Below are 18569 nucleotides of genomic sequence, written 5' to 3' on the forward strand. Positions count from 1 at the left end.
GCCTGCTTGGCTCTGGGATGAGGACTCTCAGGCGAGGTGCATGGGCGGGGCACCCAGGGACAGTCCAAGAAAGCCCATAGGAAAAAGGCTCCCTTCTTCCTGGAAAGGAACAAGGGCCACTGGGCCAATGAGGCCTGGCCGCTGAGGGCCCACCTGGGTGTTCTGAAGATGGCCAGAAGGAGGCTGCCTGCCTGAGCTGTCTGGATATGGAAGTTTAGTGACTGCACAGAACTTTCTGGAACCAAAGAGGAGCTGTGAGAAGAAGAGGTGCACCCAGAGATGTGAGAGAGAGAGAGAGAGAGAGAGAGAGAGTGTGTGTGTGTATGTGTGGGCCCAGCCCCTGAGCCCAAGGACCCCTCAGGACAGCTGTAGCCTGCTGAGCTCCACTACTTCCTCCCCATACCTGGACTCACTCCGTGGCCATCCCTCCTCCCCTCCCCCTCTCACTTTCAGCCTCCATGTGGCTGGGATGGGGCGTGGTTGGACCTCTCCCAGCCCACAGGGCAGCTGGGCCTGGGTGACAAGGTGCCCATTTTTGTCTGTGACTTCATTTTTCCAATAAAAGGAATGTACATAGCTGAGGCTCTGGTGCTTTTCTCCCCATCGATAGGAATGGGGCCATTCCTGTGACCCAGGATCACGGAGGACCCCCATGCAGATGGCCCGAACACATCCTGACAAGGCAGGGGGCTGGACGTGGCTGGAGGGGCCCTGCCTGGGAGCTTGTGGTCTAGAGAAGAGGCAGACACTGGACCCAATAATCTAGAACCTTGGTGTGAGTCATGGGCTGTGGGTGAAGAAGCGCATTGGACTTGCTGTAATTGCTGTAATTTCCACTTTTCAGGTGGAAAGTGAGCAATTACTACTTAGATCAGTACCCATTTCTTGACTCTAACCTGGTTGACCTGTTAGGGTCCGAGTCACCGGGGTCACGTGACACTAAGTGTGTGTCAAGGGTCTTAGAAAACTAACGCTGACTCAGCACCTGCCACATTGCTAAAACTATACTCTAGAGCAGAGAAGGGATTTAACAATCTCCTGAATGAGCCCCCTCATCTTAGAGGGGCGGATGGAGACCCACAGAGGGGGAGTGAGTTGCTCCCCACCACATAATGCCAGGTAGAGACCCACGGTCTCCTGGCCTGGTGCTCTCTGGGACATGGGCATGGCCTAGATTGTCCCTCCAGGATCACATACTTGGGTCCTCGGGCTGAGAAGATAACACCACGGCCTCCCATTGCCTTGCATGTATGAGGCTCTGCTCAAAAGGAAATAATAAAAGCATGGGATTGTGGTCATAGCTCAATGGACAGAGCAGGGTCTGCACGTGGGAGGCCCAGGGTTAATGGCCAGCACTGCCCGATCCCCAACATGTTGATCCGGGGGACAGAGCAGCTCCCGAGAACAGCTGTGTGTGGCCCAACAACAACAAAACAAACGGTACCTCTGGACTGAGGGGCGGTGGCCCAGCTGCTGGGTGGGGTGGAGGGGAATCCCCTGTGGGTCCCCGAACAGGGTCCGGGCTACCCTTCAGGCCGGCCTGGACTGCAGTCAGCAGCGGGATCTTTGCCTCGCCTCTGCTCCAACCTGTCCCAGCACAGGCTGTGCGACGCCTTCAGGCCATTCACTCCTTCCAGGCACGTCAATAGGAGAAAGAATAAATAATAGTAACAAACATCTTTTTTCCAGTTCTTACTATGTGCCAAGCACTAGGTTCTGGGTGAAGACGCTCCATAATTTGCTGTTCAGTCCACACAATCACCTGCCATGGACAGGGCTGTTATCCCTTTTTATAGATGCAGAGCCTGAGGCAGCGCGCGCGCACACACACACACACACACACACACACACGGAGGAGCTTGCTGGGACTCTCCCAGCTGAGCCTGCTCTGCCTCTGAGTTGCAGGGAAGACGGAGCTCCAGCTCGAGGGTCTCGGCCTCCTCGGGTTAGGACCTGGCAGACTCTCCAGGGAGGGCTTGGAGTTGTGCCTGAGCTGGCTCTGAGGGAGGTCTGCTGCCGCCCAAGCCCAGGGCATCACGGGAATGTGGGTGGGCTGTGCGCCCCAGGACCTGTGGTGCCCACAGGGGCACCCTAGTCTGTGGGGGAAAGTCGGCTTAGGCGTGGTTTGCTGTCTGTCAGGGTCAGATGCGGGGGAGGTGACCTCTCTCAATACCCAGCTGGTCCCAGCCATGTCCCTGCACGCCCACCTCCCCACCTCCACCATCACCACACACACACACACACACACACACACTCAAACACACACACAAACACACACACTCACACACACATAAACACACACACACTCACACACATAAACACACACACATAAACACACACACACTCACACACACTCACATACACACAAACACACATAAACACACACTCACACACAAACACACACACATACACACATACACACACACACACACACACACACACACACACACACCAGCCAGACCCCATCAGACCTCAGGAACAGAGATACACTGTGCCGCCTTGGCCAGGCTGAGCCCCTGAGAAGCTCTGGGTGGTTGTGCTCCCCTATCCCCGCCCACCTGCACAGCCACCTGACTCCTGCCTGGCTTTCCGAGGCCCAGAGCTGTGTGATACCACAAGGTTTACAGAAGCTCGGGGCGCCGCCGAGTGGTAGAACTGTGTGCTGCACCCGGGACTCAGACCTGAGTCAGTGCTGAAAATCCCCCAACCGGGAATCTGGCAGCCCTTCCCCACTTCAAGGACTTTCCTGTATCCAGGAGGTATTGGGGCCCCCACGAAGTCTAGCTGCTGGTGCCCCTTTCTCCTTATGGCCAGTCCTAGAGCACGCTGTCTTTCTCGGGGGTGGGGTGGGCGGATTCCTCAGCAGCCTGGGACACCTCACCTTTCTCCACAGCTCTGGAAGAACTTTCTGGGCTTTTCTGTTCACCAAGGGTGGAGAAAATGTCCCCGTTCACGAAGGATTGGCTTTCCGGATCTTGGAGCAACTGGAGCTGCAGTTTCCCCCCATATGCTGGGGGTTCAAGATAATCTTCTCAGGCTTGGTCCTGTGACCAAATATTCTGGTTTTATTGTTCTGGGGTGCACCTTGAGACTCAGGGATTTGAAAATTTCCATGGTGATTCTAGGGTGAAGGCAAGGTCTAGAACCTCTGTCTTTGATGCTACCTGCAGCTCTGAAGCTCTCGCAGCCTCTGAAAATGACCGAGACCCAGATGGATGCTTCTGAGATTCTACAGAGACAGCCAGGCACGAAGTAAACAAGGGCCTTATGGTTCCACTGATGGTCAAGTTCCAACCAGTGACTGGCATCAGGCCTTGGGACAACCCCACACGGGGCCAGTGACTGCAGGGGGCACAGGGCCCTTTGGGGACTCCCAAAGTGTGGCTCTCATGCATGCTCATTTTTTTAAAAAAAATTAGGTGCTAACCATTTAAGATCTATTTTTTCAGTATGTATGATGCATTTCAATAAATTTTACTGTCAAAAATTTATTGGCTCAAACATAGGAAGAGAAAACAAAGAAATGAAAACGAAAAGTTTTATTCCATGGCCACAAAATATATCATCATGACAAATAGTCAACTGCAATTCAACTCGTGGGTAAATGTGTGTAGGTGTGTGTAGGTGTGTGTGTGTGTGTGTGTGTGTTTGTGTGTGTATGAGTGTGTGTATAAGTGTGTGTGAGTGTTGCGTGAGTAATGTGGGTTGTGAATATATCTAACAATATTTAATATGGTGAGGAATGGAAAATCTAAAAGAGAAGACCCTTAGTCTAAGAGAATCTTAACACAGCCCAGATTTTCACCCGGAGCTCTTAACCTTGACCTCTTTGTATGCAACAACAAGGCCACTTTACCAGGGGGCAGAGTCTGCAGCTTCCAGTGGGGTGTCAGAGAGCTACAGGACTTCCCCTTGAAGGCTGAGAACCACCCGTGTGGGGGCATCAGTGAGAACTGTTGCGGATGTGCTCGGCATGAGGAGGAGCCTGTGATGTCAGGGGTTCACTCTCCTTCCGAGTCTGGCCTTTGGGGGCTCCCCAGGGCCCTTCTGGGGTGACATCTCAGCGGAGGCCTGCCTCTCCTGGCAGCCTGTGATGAGCTCCCAGCGTCTCAGCTAAGAGGCTGTTCAAAGGACCTGTCACTCCAGCATTTGCCCCACGGCAGAACGCGGCGAGCATCGCCGGGGAGCTGGCCCGGGACCTGTGGTTTTGAAGCAGGGAGGAGGGGATAGGAGTAGGGCTATGAAGGATCACCGAGGGCAGCAGCGGGGCCCCTGCAATTCGCGGAGCTACCCCGAGCCTCGCCTTTGTCATTTGTAAAATGAGAACATTAGGAGGATGCATCTTGGTAAATGATAATCTGTTTCTCCAATGTAAGGTATGATTGTTATTGCTGAAGATACACGAAGACCTCATTATACGGTGGCCTCATGATATGGATTTATAGTCAGGTTTCAGACTCTTGCGCAGAACAAACAGATATTTATCCAAGGGTTCACTGCTTCCTTAATATATGCCAGGAACATTCATGGACATTATTATTCCATTTAGTTCTCGGATACTCTGGTGGGTAGTTCTATTTGAAATCTTTCGTGATACAGGAGGAAACGGATGTTCCAGGTGGTTAGTTAGCCTGACAAGTGTCCTCAGCAGGAAGTGTCAAAGTAAAGACTGGAGCCAGAATCCCCGACTCCAGGCACTGCGCTCATTTTGCCACAAGGCGTCATAGTGCCCCGGAAGCATCTGTCCTACCTGAGCCTCATAAAGACAGACTCCAGCCCCAGAGAGAGGCACACAGGCAAATGCAAACACGGAAAACTTAGCACGACAGGAGCACGGAGAGGCTAGGTATTTAGGAACAATTCAAGTGACTGATTTCTGTAATGGCAAAACGATTGTTCCCAGCTTTTGTCTAAAAGCAGGGCTAAGCAAGGTCCCAGAAATGGAGGATGGACACCCCCTGTCCATGGGAATGGCCTTCCCTCTGTCCCTGGGGAGAGGTCTTCTTTTCAGCACCAAGCGCCTGTCAGCGCAAAGGGCAAACAGGAAGAAAGAGAAAAGAAACCCTGAGGCCCTGGGGACTGCACGTCACTGAGAAATGGCTCAGGTAGATGTGGATCATCGAGTGGCCACCACCGAACTCAGCTGCAAGTGATCATTGATGAACTCAGTTACAGGATTGAGGCCGTGACCTAGGCCACCTGTTGCATTAAGGACCACCCCCCCCAGTGTGATCCTGTGGGTCTGCTCAGTCTCCCCCTGTCCTGGGTGAAGGAGAGGAGGACACAGGTGTCCTGACCCTACTGACCCCTTGTCAAGGGCTCCCTGTGCCATTATTTGAGCGAGAAGGTCAGTGTGGGTTGAGGACCCTGCATGTGAAGTCCTGGTCCGGGAGCCTAGGGGGTGATATAAAATGGGTGGATGGATGGGCAGATGGATAGATAAGAGGAGGAATAGAGAGAAGCTGGGTCTCAGGAGATGACTGATGGCTCAGAGCTGAGTGTGGAACCTGTCCAGCTAGAGATAGATGCTCATGGGCCCGGGAGAGGCAGGGAATGGATGGGTACTGATGGGTCCTGTGTTCCCAGGTGAGGATCTTAATACAGGAACTGGGCTGTTTTTGAAGGGAAGATGCTGTGAAACCTGTTCCCTGGATGAACTCGGCATTTGTAACTCTGAGTGATGGATGTGTCTGGCTGGGGAGGATTCTTATAGGTCTAACATCACATCGGCTAATGACTTATGGATTGTTGTAAAACCAGGCCTTGCCAGACATGGATGGAGGAGGTGAGGGGGCCCGGAACAGATTGTATGATAATGCCCGTGTTATATCAAGCTCAGAGCTGAATGCTTTCTGTGTTCTACGTGGATGCTGCTCACGCCAGTTCTGAGATTGCTGTACTTGTTTTTTTGTGGATGAAGGATGTGGATGAAGGATGAGAGGTGATGTGGATGAAGGATGAGAGGTGAGAAGGTGGTAGTCTGGGACTCAAGGCTGGGTTCTGTCTGATTTCAGAATCTCAGGTTGAAGAGAACATGTTAAGGATAGATGGAAAGAAGCAAGCCACGAGAGAGGGCAGCAGAGTCGTACCTCAGGGCTCCTACACCTGCTCTCTGGAACAAATGTGGCATGACAGCACGTGAGTGAGGCTTTGGATCTAAAAGCTCTAACTAAATAATAGTAGCTAATATAAAAACTAACATCGCTAATTTAGATGGATTAAAGAGTTGGATATTAGACCTCAAACCACAAAATGCATTGGAGAAAACATATGCAAAGCATTCCATGATATTGGCTTCAGTGATGTCTCCGGGAATTGGACTCCAACAGCAAGGGAAACAAAAGCAAAAGTAAACAAATGAAATTACATCCAATTAAAAGGCTTTTGCACAGAGAGATGATCATCAAAATGAAAAGACATCCCAACCGAATGGGAGAAAATATTCCCACCCCGTACATCTGACAAAGGGCTAATATCTAAATAAATATAGAACTTGTAAAACACAACAACAAGAAAGCAAACAACCCCATAAAAATGGGGAGAAGAATCAGACAGAAGCCTCACCAAAGAAGACATGCAGCGGCCAATAGGCACGTGAAAAAAATGCCCATTGCTGCTTCTTTCCAGGGAACTGCATATCAAAGTGACAAAGAGCTATCAACTCACACCAGTAAGAGCAGCATATATATATCTCTTTATTTATTTTATATATATATATATAAAAAACAAAACAAGACAAAACAAAAACCTTAGTAACAAGTGCTGGTGGGCATGTGGGTGATAAAGGAGACCCCCACGCTGTTGGTGGGAATGCAAACTGGTCCAGCAGTATGGAGCACTCTCAAAATAGTACAAGTAGATCCACATGTGACCAGCAATTCTACTCGGAGGCATCTATCTGAAGAGCACACCAACACTAATTTGGAAAGATCTATGCACACATACATCTACCGCAGTGCTATTTATAGCAACTGAGACCAGGAAACCGCCTAAGGGTCCGACACAGGTGAGTGGATAACGAAGAAGGGCCAGCATAGGCACACGAGACTTAGGAAGGATGAAATATTGCCTCTTATGAAAACATGGGAGGAATTAAAATGTGTCACGTTAAGCACAACAAATGAAAAGGAGAAAGACAGATACCGATGATCTTATTCACATGTGGGACATAAAGAAACAAAGCAATGGAACTGAGGCTACCAACCAGGGGTGGTGGGGGAGATTTGAAAGGGTGAAGGGGACCCCGTGGAGCATGTGGGTACTTGGGACTGCACCAGATTTGAGGTCTAATATCCAACTCTTTAATCCATCTAAACTAGTGATGTTAGTTTTTATATTAGCTACTACTATTTAGTTCGGGACTTTTTTTGTGGGGAGCACACCCAGTCATGCTCAGGGCTCACTCCTGGCAGTGCTCAGGGATCAAACTGGGGTCAGGCACGTGCAAGGTAAGCACCTTAATCCTTGTACTATCTCTCCAACCTGTGTTAGCATATATTTTGGTATATGTGCTGTCGAATCGAGCATGTTAGCATACATTTTGAAGAGATATGAAGCCGTGCTCTTAAAACAGACACTGCCTCTAAACCTGTATCAGTTAAAAACAACAGAAGAACCTCAACAACGAAAGCTCACCTTGTAGGGGTGAATGAAGCATTGCGCCTTCCTGGGCTTCCTCTCTCTCCCTCCTCGGTGTCTGCCTCACAGGCTTGTAAATCTGGAACCCTGGGGATTCGCAAGTGCGGAGGATAGACAGATGGTCTCTGACTTAGGATGATTCGACTTAGGGCTTTTTTCAGCTTAATGATGGTGCCAAAGACATACACATTCAGTAAAAACTGCACTTGGGACTCGGAATGGGGCAGTCTTCTCTCTTCCACTTTCACTATAGCCTCCCGCCAATTACAGGAACGCTTTCCTGCAGAGGAGTCTCCGTGGCAGCGTTTGTCCGGGTTATGTGGCTCTGGGCAGGGAGACCAGGCTAAATGATAACGGAGCGGAGGTGTGTTCACTGCATTTGCCTCTTGCAATAGTTTCCATTTTGCGGGTGTATTGGGACTATGATTCCCCAAGCAAGTGGAGGAGAGTCTGGATGTGGGGTTGATCTTCCTTCTTTTCGCCGAAACTTGCTCCTCCTGGCTACAGTTTCTGCCAGATGTGGGGAACTTGGGGTGGGGTACCTCTCTTCCTTCCCAGGATCTTTTATGCTGGTAGGACCTTTTAGAGAGGTGCATGAATGATTCCTGGGGACAAATGCTTGCTCTGGGACTGGGACTGAAGGAGAAGGGACAATACTGTTGGGACTGATTCTGGCACCCAGACTTTGCTTTACTGACAGGAATGCAGGTGGGGTTGAGGGTGTGGGGGACCAGACCTCTCTCTGTCCTGCCCCCCTTGCCCAGTGCTGCTGACCCTGCCCACACTTCCCTCCTCGGACCCATAGCTGTACCTGCGGCCTTCACTCAGCAATTCATCGACTCTGTGGCCCACGGTCCAGGACAGTTCCTTGCACCCTGGCGGCCCTCACCCGATGCTGCTTCTGTCTCAAGAATGCTGAGAGGACCGGCCGCCCCCAGTCGGGACTGGGCCGTGGCAACAGAGCTTCCAGCATGCCCGAGCTGGAGGAGAAGCAGGCGGGGAGCACCTGGGGCCTGGTTCCAGGCAGGAGCCACGCAAGGAGGAAGGAACAATCAGGAGCAGGCAGGAGTCCGTGGCCTTGGCCCTGCTCTGGTGCCCGGGAAGGTGACCACTCCCTGTCAGCCCTCAGTTTCCACCTCTGAGAAGGATGGCAAAGGAGGAGACCCTTTCCCTCGGAATGGAAGGATCAGTATTCCAGAGGGATTGTGTGCTGAGTTCCACGCTAGCCTGCTCGTTCCTGATGACCGCTGCCAGCCCTGTGCAGCCCGGTCAGCCCCACGCTCTACCTCTGCTGACCTTGTTTTATGATTTTATTCTCTCTGGACAGGGCACAGCGTGGGACCTAAGCAGAGGACAGCAGCCGGGCCCAGGCCCCAGGAAGGTTTGCTTTGCTGCTTGCTTTCTGGTTCTGTTTGCTCTTTGGGGTCCTGTGCTGCCTGGGGCTCCCTGTGCATGGCTGCCCCATGCCCTTCGTGCTCTCTCTGCAGACCCCCGCTGTGGGGGCTGAGGCAGAGGGTGCTGAGGCTGATGGACGGGCGTGGGGGCCAGCCTAAACTTGGCGATTGACTAGTGTTAATTCATTTCTAATTGATCCGGGGATACTCATGTGCCAGGTGCCACGCCAAGTGTTTTTTTTTCTTTTTGGGTCATACCCAGTGATGCTCAGGGGTTACTCCTGGCAGTGCTGGGAAACCATACGGGATGCTGAGGAACGAACCTGGTTGGCCACGTGCAAGGCAAACACCATCACCACTGTTCTATCCCTCCAGCCCCACCACTCCATGTTTTCTATCATCTTGTTTAATAGGACAACGCCAGGAGGCAGGTAAACCTCATTCTACAGACAAGGAAACAGAGGGTCAAGAACAGCTACCTGCTTTATGTCTTGGCTCAAATGCCAGTTTCTCAACCAGACTCATCCTGACTGACCACTGTCCAGTGGGCATCCTGCCAGCACTCCTGACTTGCCCAAGTTGGGGGTCTGCCCAAAGCACGTGCCCCGTGACACATATGCTTTCCTTCCTGTGCACCTTTGGAGGGGTGGTCTGTGCTCCCAGGGGTCCCTCCCCGGTCATAGAGCTGTATCAAGCCCTCAAAGGGCCACACCAGCACAGCGGACACCACCAGCTGTCAGTGCCCCGGAGACTGACACTTCTGTCTGAATTCTAGCTGTGGCTACTTAACTCGGCCTATGACCCTGAGCATCTTATTGTCTCTGTGCAGCGTCAGCCTGTTGGGTGAGAAAACAGGCCAATCACACTTATCTCAGAAAAGGGAGGCGGGTGAGGATTCGCAGCGACACCAGTGTGAGCTCTCGGCTGCCGAGGCATTCTGGTCAGGAGGCCATATCTCTTCCTGCGGCTCCTTCTCGGTGCCTCCCCTTGGCCCAGCGGGGCCCTGTGAGGACAGGCTGGGAGGGGGCTGGGCAGCCTCCGAGGCACCATCCAGCCCTTTCCTCTCCCTCGCCTGCCTCCTCCCTCCTTCCAGGAGGGCCTGTTGCTAAGGAGATGCCACATGAGCCTCAGAAGGACGAGGCTGGGGCAGTCACAGGAGAAGAGAGATGACAGCTGACCCCCCGGGGAGGCACGGCGGCGGGAGGGACTCTGCTCAGTCCAGGGGCACCGTCAGCCTGGAATGTGCTGGGAAAAGTCCAGCTGGCACCGAGAGTAAATGAGTCCTCGCCTGCCTCCTCCCCCTCAAGCCTCCTGACTCAACAGAGATGACCGGCAGCCTCGTTTGGAAGCGGGATGGAGATGTGGCGGGGAGTGAAGTCCAGGGTGGCCGGTCTGGGGGTGATGCCCGGACCCTGAGAGGGGGCCATCGCAGCCAGAGTGACACATGATCAGACTCCTGGCCCTCGGAATGGCACCTCCCCAGAGCAGGACTGGTGACCGAGGGACGCCAGCGCTGGTTCTGTGGACGGCTCACCGTCGGTCCTGTGGCAGCGAGGGCTGGGCCAGCAGGCTCAAGCATGGTCATCTCGGCTCACAGTGGGCACATGGCCGGGAGACCCTCAGATCTCAGGCCTATGAGGCCTCCGTCTCCCCCTTCCCACCACAGCCTGGGCCCCGAGTATCATGAGAAGCTGTGTCTTTGTGGCTGGTACCCCCAAGGAGAGAGGGCGCGGTGCTCAGGCCCATGAAGTCTGGCTTGGCTGTACAACTCAGAGCACTCAGCATCTCTGTACAACTGGGCTGGTGACAGGATCTTCCTCTGCGGGTGGTGGTGGGGGCAGGGGCAATTAGTGTAAAGACCTGGGGTGCAGTCCAGACTCACTCTTAATTATTTGGTGGGAACTTTCCCGGGAGAGAAGCCTTCTTGGATAAAATAGAGAAAACCATCCCTCCTCTTGGGCTTCTCTGGAACTCGGGAAGCTCTGTTGGGCAAAGCTGCCCAGACCCTCTCATGACCTGTCAGACCCCGATGACGCCTGCCCTTCTGACTCTAGCTCAGCGGGACCCCTGGGTGCAACCTGGGTGGGGAATAGCGAGGAGAAAAGGTGGTGGGCTAAGTGCTGAAGGGGAAGGAAGGGTTTGGGCCACCTGGGCTCAGAGGAGGGAGACATGGAAGATTGTGGGGAATGGGACCTCCGAGGCTGGCTCGTGGAGGGGGTGGCCATTGTGGAGGTAACACCCATTGGAGGTGCCAACCACTGCACAACACAGACTGCTGACGCACTGGCTGCAAGAAGGACCCTTCATGAGTTGATTGAGGACCTGCCTGCCATCTTTGTCTTCTAGCCTCATATTTATGCCAACACAAACATTTTGGGGGCAGGGGCTTGACCCCCTTCCTGGAGGGACCTTGTCATGTTTCCCAAGAGAGAAACCCACGCTTGTCACAGCCATGGGTATTAGCGAATGTTTGTTGAACAACCGCACGAACAAGTGAGTGCTTGCAGACAGTCACAGTTTTCCTTCTTTTTTCTAGGGAGGTGGTGGTGGCACGCAGTGTTGAGGATCAAATTAGGGACTTCCAGGATGTATGGCATGTGCTCTAGCCCCTGAGCCATCTTCCTGGCCCTGACGCCTGACTTATTGATAGTCAGCCAGCTGAGCCCTTGGTCAATGCAAGGGCCTGAGGATGTGGTGCTGCCAGGAATCACTTGGCCCCTGCAGGGTACTCAGGAGATTCCAGGCTGCGCCCAGCAATGCTTCGGGGATCGTGTGGTGTCGGGAATCAAACTGGAGTTACCACATGCAAGGCTTGTGCCTTAACCCTCCTATGACTTCTCTGGCCTAGAGCTTCCTTTCTTATCTACAATGCAAGAACCTAGCTAGACTCTTTAGAGAGCCCCTCGATGTCCCCCTCCTACCCCATACACTGGCTCAAGGCAGTGTAGGGATGGTGGCGACCATGTCACCTTTCTTTACCAAACTCTTTTTTTAGTGCTGACCTCAGCAGCTGACCCATACGAGATGCGTAACCAAATCTGTTGCATGAAGGAACGACTGTAAGGTCATCTCGCTCTGGACATGGGCAGCTCTGGTTGTGTCCTTAGCAGTTGGGGCCTCTTGTGATGCCACCCCCCCAATCCACAGAATGACAGGAATGTGCCCCAAGGTGCACATTCATGAAACCCGAAGTGCAAGGAGTCACGGTCATGACTTTTGAGGCCTTCTTGGGCGTGTCTGTCATTCTAGGTCTTTTGACCATGCGGCTACCTTGCCAGCTGTCCTGCCCTTTATTGCTTCTTCTTCTGTGTGTGTGTGTGTGGGGGGGGGCTAGTTAAGGGTTATCCTGTTGCTGACCATTGCACCGGGAACTACTGCCTCTGTGGGTAACTTATCTCAATGTCATGGATCCCCTTGCTGGTCTCTCAGAAGGCTGTGACTTTCAGAGTGACAGGGATAGGACTGTCTGCTGTCACTGACTTGTAGGAACCCTTGCTAGCTTGGCAATAGCTGGTCCCGTGCCCTTGGGCTGATCACTCTGTCTGAGCCTCGTGGTGCTTCTGGGTCCTTTCACATCTTTTATTCTACATCAACACCCAGGGGTGGGCTTTGCAGAAGTGAAGTGATTTTTAAGCGGGTCTGTGCTTTTTCTGTGAAATTGTCGCTGTTTTTATTTTTGAACTTTTCATTTAGACTTCTGTTCCGAGCATAAAAATGGCACAAGCTATGAGGAATTAATATTTGTGATTTATTGTTAGTGTTATTGGGATATCAGGAAGTAGTAGGTGTTTTTTTGTTAAATATGGTTTTAAAAGGTTTGCTGCATTCTTGAGTGTGCTTTTATTATATCTGGGGGCAACTCTGCCCCTACTTGTAGAATAGATCTGGGATTGATAAGGAAACAGCACTCCCGAGGCTGGCATGCAACTGTTCTCTGGCCTTACATCATCCCCAGACGATGCTCTGGTTATGGGAGCTGCTCAGTTTTGGTCTTCCCAGAAGACAAGGCATCCAGAGATGCGTCCTGCCCACCTCCAGGTATATACTGTGGCGTCTCAGAAGGAAAAGGGTTCTTAGGAATGCTCCTGCCCAACTCTCTTATCATTTAGAATTAGGAAAGCAAGACCCAGAGTGGAGAAGTGATTTCTTCCAGGGAAAAGGGCCTGAGGCTTCTCCCCATCAACCCCCCTCTCTCCCCTGTCTGGCTGCAGCCCAGCCCCCCTGAATGTGAATACCCCTGCTCATGTCTGGGCCTGACTCTCCTGATCTCAGAGCAGTTTCTACCCCATGATGGAAAAACTGTTGCTAATGCAGCCCCTACTCACCCCAACACATTTGTCTTCTCCAGCCAGGAACCAATATCCAGCAGAGAGTTTATTGGCACGATTTCTCCAGAAAGAGGCTGGAAGGCTTGGCAAGTTCAGACTTTAATGTTTTTATCCAATCTCCCAAAGGAGCACCCCTTTCCCCTCCCACCATCAGCACCAGTCCAGATTAAACTTTTCTCTACCACAGGAAGTCACGGTGCACAGAGCAGAAGCAGCACAGGCCAAACCAGCAGGCACCTGGAGCTTTGACTCAACAGAGCCAGCACGGCAAGGGCGCCATCTTTGTTAAGGGCAAACTAATACCGGGGCGACACCAGAGAACACAGAAAAGTTGGGACTCTCTTGATTCTTCCGAAGGAGCGAGTGAGGCAGGATGGTGTATAGGGCAGACTTTCCTTTTCTGTTTTCTCAGAAAACATGCAAAGAAAGGCTTCACAAACAGCTAAGGTCACACAAATATCATCTCTCAAACTTCCCTTTTCAAAGATGGCCACCCCCATTCACAGGCACACACACAGCAGAACCGAGTCTACTGGGCGTGGAGAGAGACAGGTAGTGGGAGAGATTTAGTTTTCCACAAAGGTTGTCAGTTTTTTTTTTCCTTTATTGACAGGATTTAAAGTGCATATAACTGAAGGCAAAGTCCAAGGCCTAGAGAAAGATATAAGGCCCGAGAGAGAGGCTCAGAGATTCTAAAGGCGGCAGAAGGATACCTACCTAAAAAGGCCACTTGAGCTGCAGAAAGGAAGGGGCAGGGAGAGAGACAGATGGAGGAAAGAGAAAGAGGGTGGAAAGAGAGAGAGGGGCGGGGTGGGGGAAAAATGTGGGAAGAAGAAGAGAAATACCAGTTCAGAAATCTGGACACCACTAGTAGTCGGAGCTAGTCTATATACCTGGAAAAGACGGGCTGAACTTAAGGTAGGAACCCTTGTCTTAAGAAATGTGGGAAGGGGACAATAAAAGAAGGGTCCCAGGAGAATAGGACAGTACCCAGGGGCCCTTCCAATGGGGCAGTAGTGGAGGGGCTTCTCCACGCGTCTGTCTGGTGTCCGATGTTCACTGGAGACCCGCTGGAGGGGGTGAGGGAAGCCCATCCACCAGGAGAAGGGGCCGGACGTACTGATGTGGGCCCCCCTGGGTCCCTCCAATGGAGACACAATCCCTGGCTCCTGACAGAGGTGGCCCCACTCACCCACACAGGCCGAGCCATCCTCGTTGGGCTCGAAGCCCCGGCTGCACCGCCGGTTGGTCCGGCATCTGTAGCTTCCATATGTGTTGACGCACACGGGCTTGTCTCGGGGACACACGAAAGGGAACTGGATGCATTCGTTGGTGTCTGAAAGGGGTAGGGGAGCCACTCATGGGGGGCCCGGGGACAGGGTTCCGGCTCAGTGATGGTGTGGCCTTGCTGCTATGTCTGCAGTGGCCTCCTCCTGCAACTGGGGTGCCGGCCTGGGCCTAGATCTTTGTTTCTGTTGACCACACTTGGTCTAGGTGGTGCTTTCCAGATGGATTCCAGTCTCCCTACCTGCACCTACAACCTCTAGTGCCCGAGACTCACGAATCCTTCACAGCGCTTCTCAGATTCTATCTGTCCTCGGTGGAACTTGAGACGTTTCCTGACCATCTACTCCTTTCTGCCCCTCGAATCAATCAAAGCCTCCGCTGCTCTAACACCAAAGTCACTCCCGAGTGAGTCCTCTTTCTTCCCGACCCTGCACATGAGTTAACCTCAGATCCTGCCAGTTTGGCCCTCGCTCCAGTGTCAGTCTACCCTCTTCAGCTACTTCCTCCTGGCTGGCCTCCTGGTCTTCCCTCCCACCAGCCTGCTGTTCAACAGCCAGAGACAGGAGCCTGGGTCTGGGAGACAGCTCAAAGGGCTGAGCACATGCTTTGTTTATGGGAGTCTGGCTTCCATCCCCGGCGCCGCACTATCCCTGGACTTGGCCGAGTAACCCCCACCCTGGCCTGGCTGGGTAAAGTCACCTCCTTGCTCTCCCCTGCCCCAAACCAAACAGAGCCCAAGAACCCGCCAGGTCACTATCCCATATGGCAGCCTGGGACTGAACTGTCCGGGCCCTTTTGAGCCCTGCCTGGGGCCTATGATCTCCCCGGCATGTGGGATGGCCTTGGATGTCCCCACTCTTCTTCCTGCTCCCACCCACTGTCCTCTGGGAATCTTTGTGGCCAGACCCTCTCACCCAGGTCTTGGCTGTGAGGGCCTCTACCTGACCGCTAGGTCCATCCACAACAGTCCCCAGAGAGTACCTTGTACAAGGGGCTTAACTCATCTCTTCCACTGGTGGGGAACTGGGGCTAGGGGGGACCCACACTGGCTGACGGGGTCAAAAAAGGCAGTATCAGTGAGATCTGGTGAGCTGACAGGGTCCTCGCGCTCAGGGGACAGATGTTCTGCAATGTTTGGAGCAGTAGGGTGGGGGCTGGTTCCCCCCAGGGTCTCAGTCCTCCCTTTTCTCTCCTGTGTAAGCCCCACAGTGCCTCCTCCCTCTGAACACCTTCTCTCTCTGCCTGGTGGGTTCCCGGTCACTCCTCAGCTCTAAGCCTGGTCCTTTGCTCTCTCTGGGGTATCATCTCGAGGGGCAGTTTCAGGGCTCCCCTTTGTCTCCGACAGCCCACGCGACCCCTACCACCCTTGCTCTGCCCCTTCCCTTACTGTGGTCACTGGCTCTCTCCATGGGACCCTCAAAGCTCCGGGTATACAGCTGGTGATGAGCACTCGCAGAGGGAGTTTGGGCAAATGCTGCCCCCCATGCTGCAGCCAGGAGAACCCCTGGCCCAACCCTGTGGCTGGCTCCCGTGATGGTGGAAGGCACTGGCTGGAACCCAGGGTTGATGGCCTCCACTGCAAGGCCATCAGGTGACATCAGAAGGTCACTGGACCCCTTGAGCTGGGATCCAGGGCATGCTGGGGTCTACCCTCATTCGTGGGCCAGACTCCCTCTGGGCGGATTTTACTCCAATGCCCCTTGGCCGTGCCTGGCCATGCCTGCCTGTAGCCGCCAGTCCCTCTGCTTGCTACCTACAGTTGGCCAAACTAAAGTCACCTGCTCTCCAAGGAAGACAAGAGCCCAGATGAGCCACTGTTGCCTCCAGAGGCGCCTGTGTATGTCTCCGGGTCCCCTTCCCTCCCCTGCTGAAGCTCCACCAATTCCCAGAAGACCAGAGAGACTGCCTGCTGCCTGCACCCTGCCCCTGTGAGTCAGAAGAAGCATCTGGTGCCTCCCTGGGGACAAACAGCACACTCCCCCCCGTCCCACCTCGGCATCCCCAGCCCAGCCAGCTCCGGAGCAGGTGTGCTCTGGGCGAGTTCACACCTTGTCCCGAGACCCAGGCAACTCACCCATGCAATGGCCATTTTCCTGCTGGGAGAATCCTTGGCCACACTGCAGAGGAAGGGGGAGAGGGAGAGAGAGATTAGGTGCGGGGAGAGGTTCACTAGCTCTAGCTGGCTCCCAGCCACCACTCCACCAGAGTCAGCAATTCCCCAAGGGAATACTGGTCAGTTTAGCTCTGAGGGGAGGTGGTTTCCTCCCCTGCAGATCCCTTGCTGACTAGTTGACTCAGAGAATAGGAGACAGTGGTGGGGCAGGGTGTGTTTGTGTGGCGTCTGGGAGGGGGGTGCACTTACAGCAAGAACAGGCTCAGCTCCATCCTGCCCTCCCCTCACGTGGGTTCCAGGCCCCTGTGGGGCAGCTGGCAGAGCCTGTGGTTCCATCAGTGCCCTTGAGACCACAACTGCTGGGCTCAGAGTAGGATGCAGTTAGCAGGTGCTCCTGGAGGGGCCTGTTCTCCTCCCATAGCCCCTTTCCCCTTCTGCCAGACCCTGCAGACCCCACTGTCTGGGCAGTTCCACTGACCTAAGGGGTGCTCTTCCCTGCTGGGAGAGTGAACGAAAGGCTTTGCAGCTGGGGTTTGGAGAGAGAGAGAGAGAGAGAGAGAGAGAGAGACAGAGACAGAGACAGAGAGACAGAGACAGAGAGGGAGGGAGGGAGAGACAGAGAGACAGAGACAGAGACAGAGAGACAGAGATCGAGAGGGAGGGAGGGAGGGGAAGCGAGGGAGGGAGGAAGGGAGAAAGGGAGGGAAGAACAGGTCACAGCAGCCCCGTGGGGGGTGCAGCAGCAGCCTGGGGCGGGATGGGGACCCAAGACAAGACCTGGACTGTCTAAAGCAAGCGAGGAGTGGGGAGGGGCTTCTAGGGAAGCGGTGCCCCGCTCCCATATGGTGTCACATGCGTCCTGGGGCTCTGGGGCTGAGCCTCCTCTAAGCTGCTTCTTCTGTGGGAGCTTAATCAGTGTCCCGCGCTTTGCAACCCAGGGGCGCCGGTCAGGGCTGGGATCCTGAGAGGAGCAGCTCACCCACGGCCCACCTGGGCCCTGAGCACTTGGCCAGAGGTGTGGAAAGAGCCGAGGGGGAAGCAGGGACCCGGGGCCGGCTTTAAAGTGCTCATATTGGGTTCGACAGTCAGGGTGGCTTCTCTGTCTGGCCTCGGTTTTTCCTCCTCTGTCAAAGGGGTACGCCAAGACTTGCCCTGCATTAAGCCCAGGGTCTGGGTGAGAAGCAGGAGTGCATCATTGGATGTGTGTGTGTGTGTGTGTGTGTGTGTGTGTGTGTGTGTGTTGCTGGGAAGGCTGCCCTTGGCTGGATTTCCGTTGCTCTGGAGGCAAAGCCTGCAGGTTTCTGGAGATCCAGCCTCAGCCTCCAGGCTTGGGGTGGGGGATGGCAGTTGCTCTTCTGACATTGAGGTCTTGGACCCTTCACTCACCTCCAGAGGAGCTGGGTCTTGAACCTTGTCCTCGTCACGGGGGTAGGGGATCTCCAGCACTGAGTTCATTTCCCCACTGGCCACGCGCCGACTGGCCATCTTGCCATCTGGCCAGGTCACTTCCACACTGCTTGCTTCGTCCTTCCCTGCGAGGCGGGGAGAGGGGTCAGGGGAGGCCAGTGGAGCTTTCCCAGTGGAAGCCTCACCCTTCACATACCCATTAAATTCCCGCAACAGGGCTGGCACTATGCTCAATGCTTTGGGATGCCAGTGAAACGGTTTATCAGGTCCGTGGGCTGGTGCTGTCCTGGGCCTCATTCTACAGATGGAAATGTCCAGCTTCTGTTTTTCTCACTACAGTAGCCATGGCTACAGGTGGCCACTGGCCGCTGGTAATGGGACTCAGATGAGCATGAAACTGAA

The 18569-nt window shown here is 53.8% G+C and overlaps 1 protein-coding gene across 1 annotated transcript in view; it reads right to left on the reverse strand.

Moving 5' to 3' along the window:
* Nucleotides 1-13869: 13869 nt before the first annotated feature.
* CRTAC1 (cartilage acidic protein 1) overlaps nt 13870-18569 on the reverse strand; it is a 152988-nt gene continuing 148288 nt past the window's right edge. Inside the window, exons 12-15 of the mRNA XM_056120585.1 lie at nt 18147-18292; nt 16722-16764; nt 14553-14696; nt 13870-14095 (exon numbers count right to left, since the gene is read on the reverse strand). Of these exons, the coding sequence (XP_055976560.1) occupies nt 13977-14095; nt 14553-14696; nt 16722-16764; nt 18147-18292 (452 nt within the window). The 3' untranslated portion in view covers nt 13870-13976. The remainder of the gene's footprint in view (nt 14096-14552; nt 14697-16721; nt 16765-18146; nt 18293-18569) is intronic.

The sequence above is a fragment of the Sorex fumeus genome, unplaced genomic scaffold, assembly GCF_029834395.1.
Source record: "Sorex fumeus unplaced genomic scaffold, SorFum_2.1 ptg000043l, whole genome shotgun sequence".
NCBI lineage: Eukaryota > Metazoa > Chordata > Mammalia > Eulipotyphla > Soricidae > Sorex > Sorex fumeus.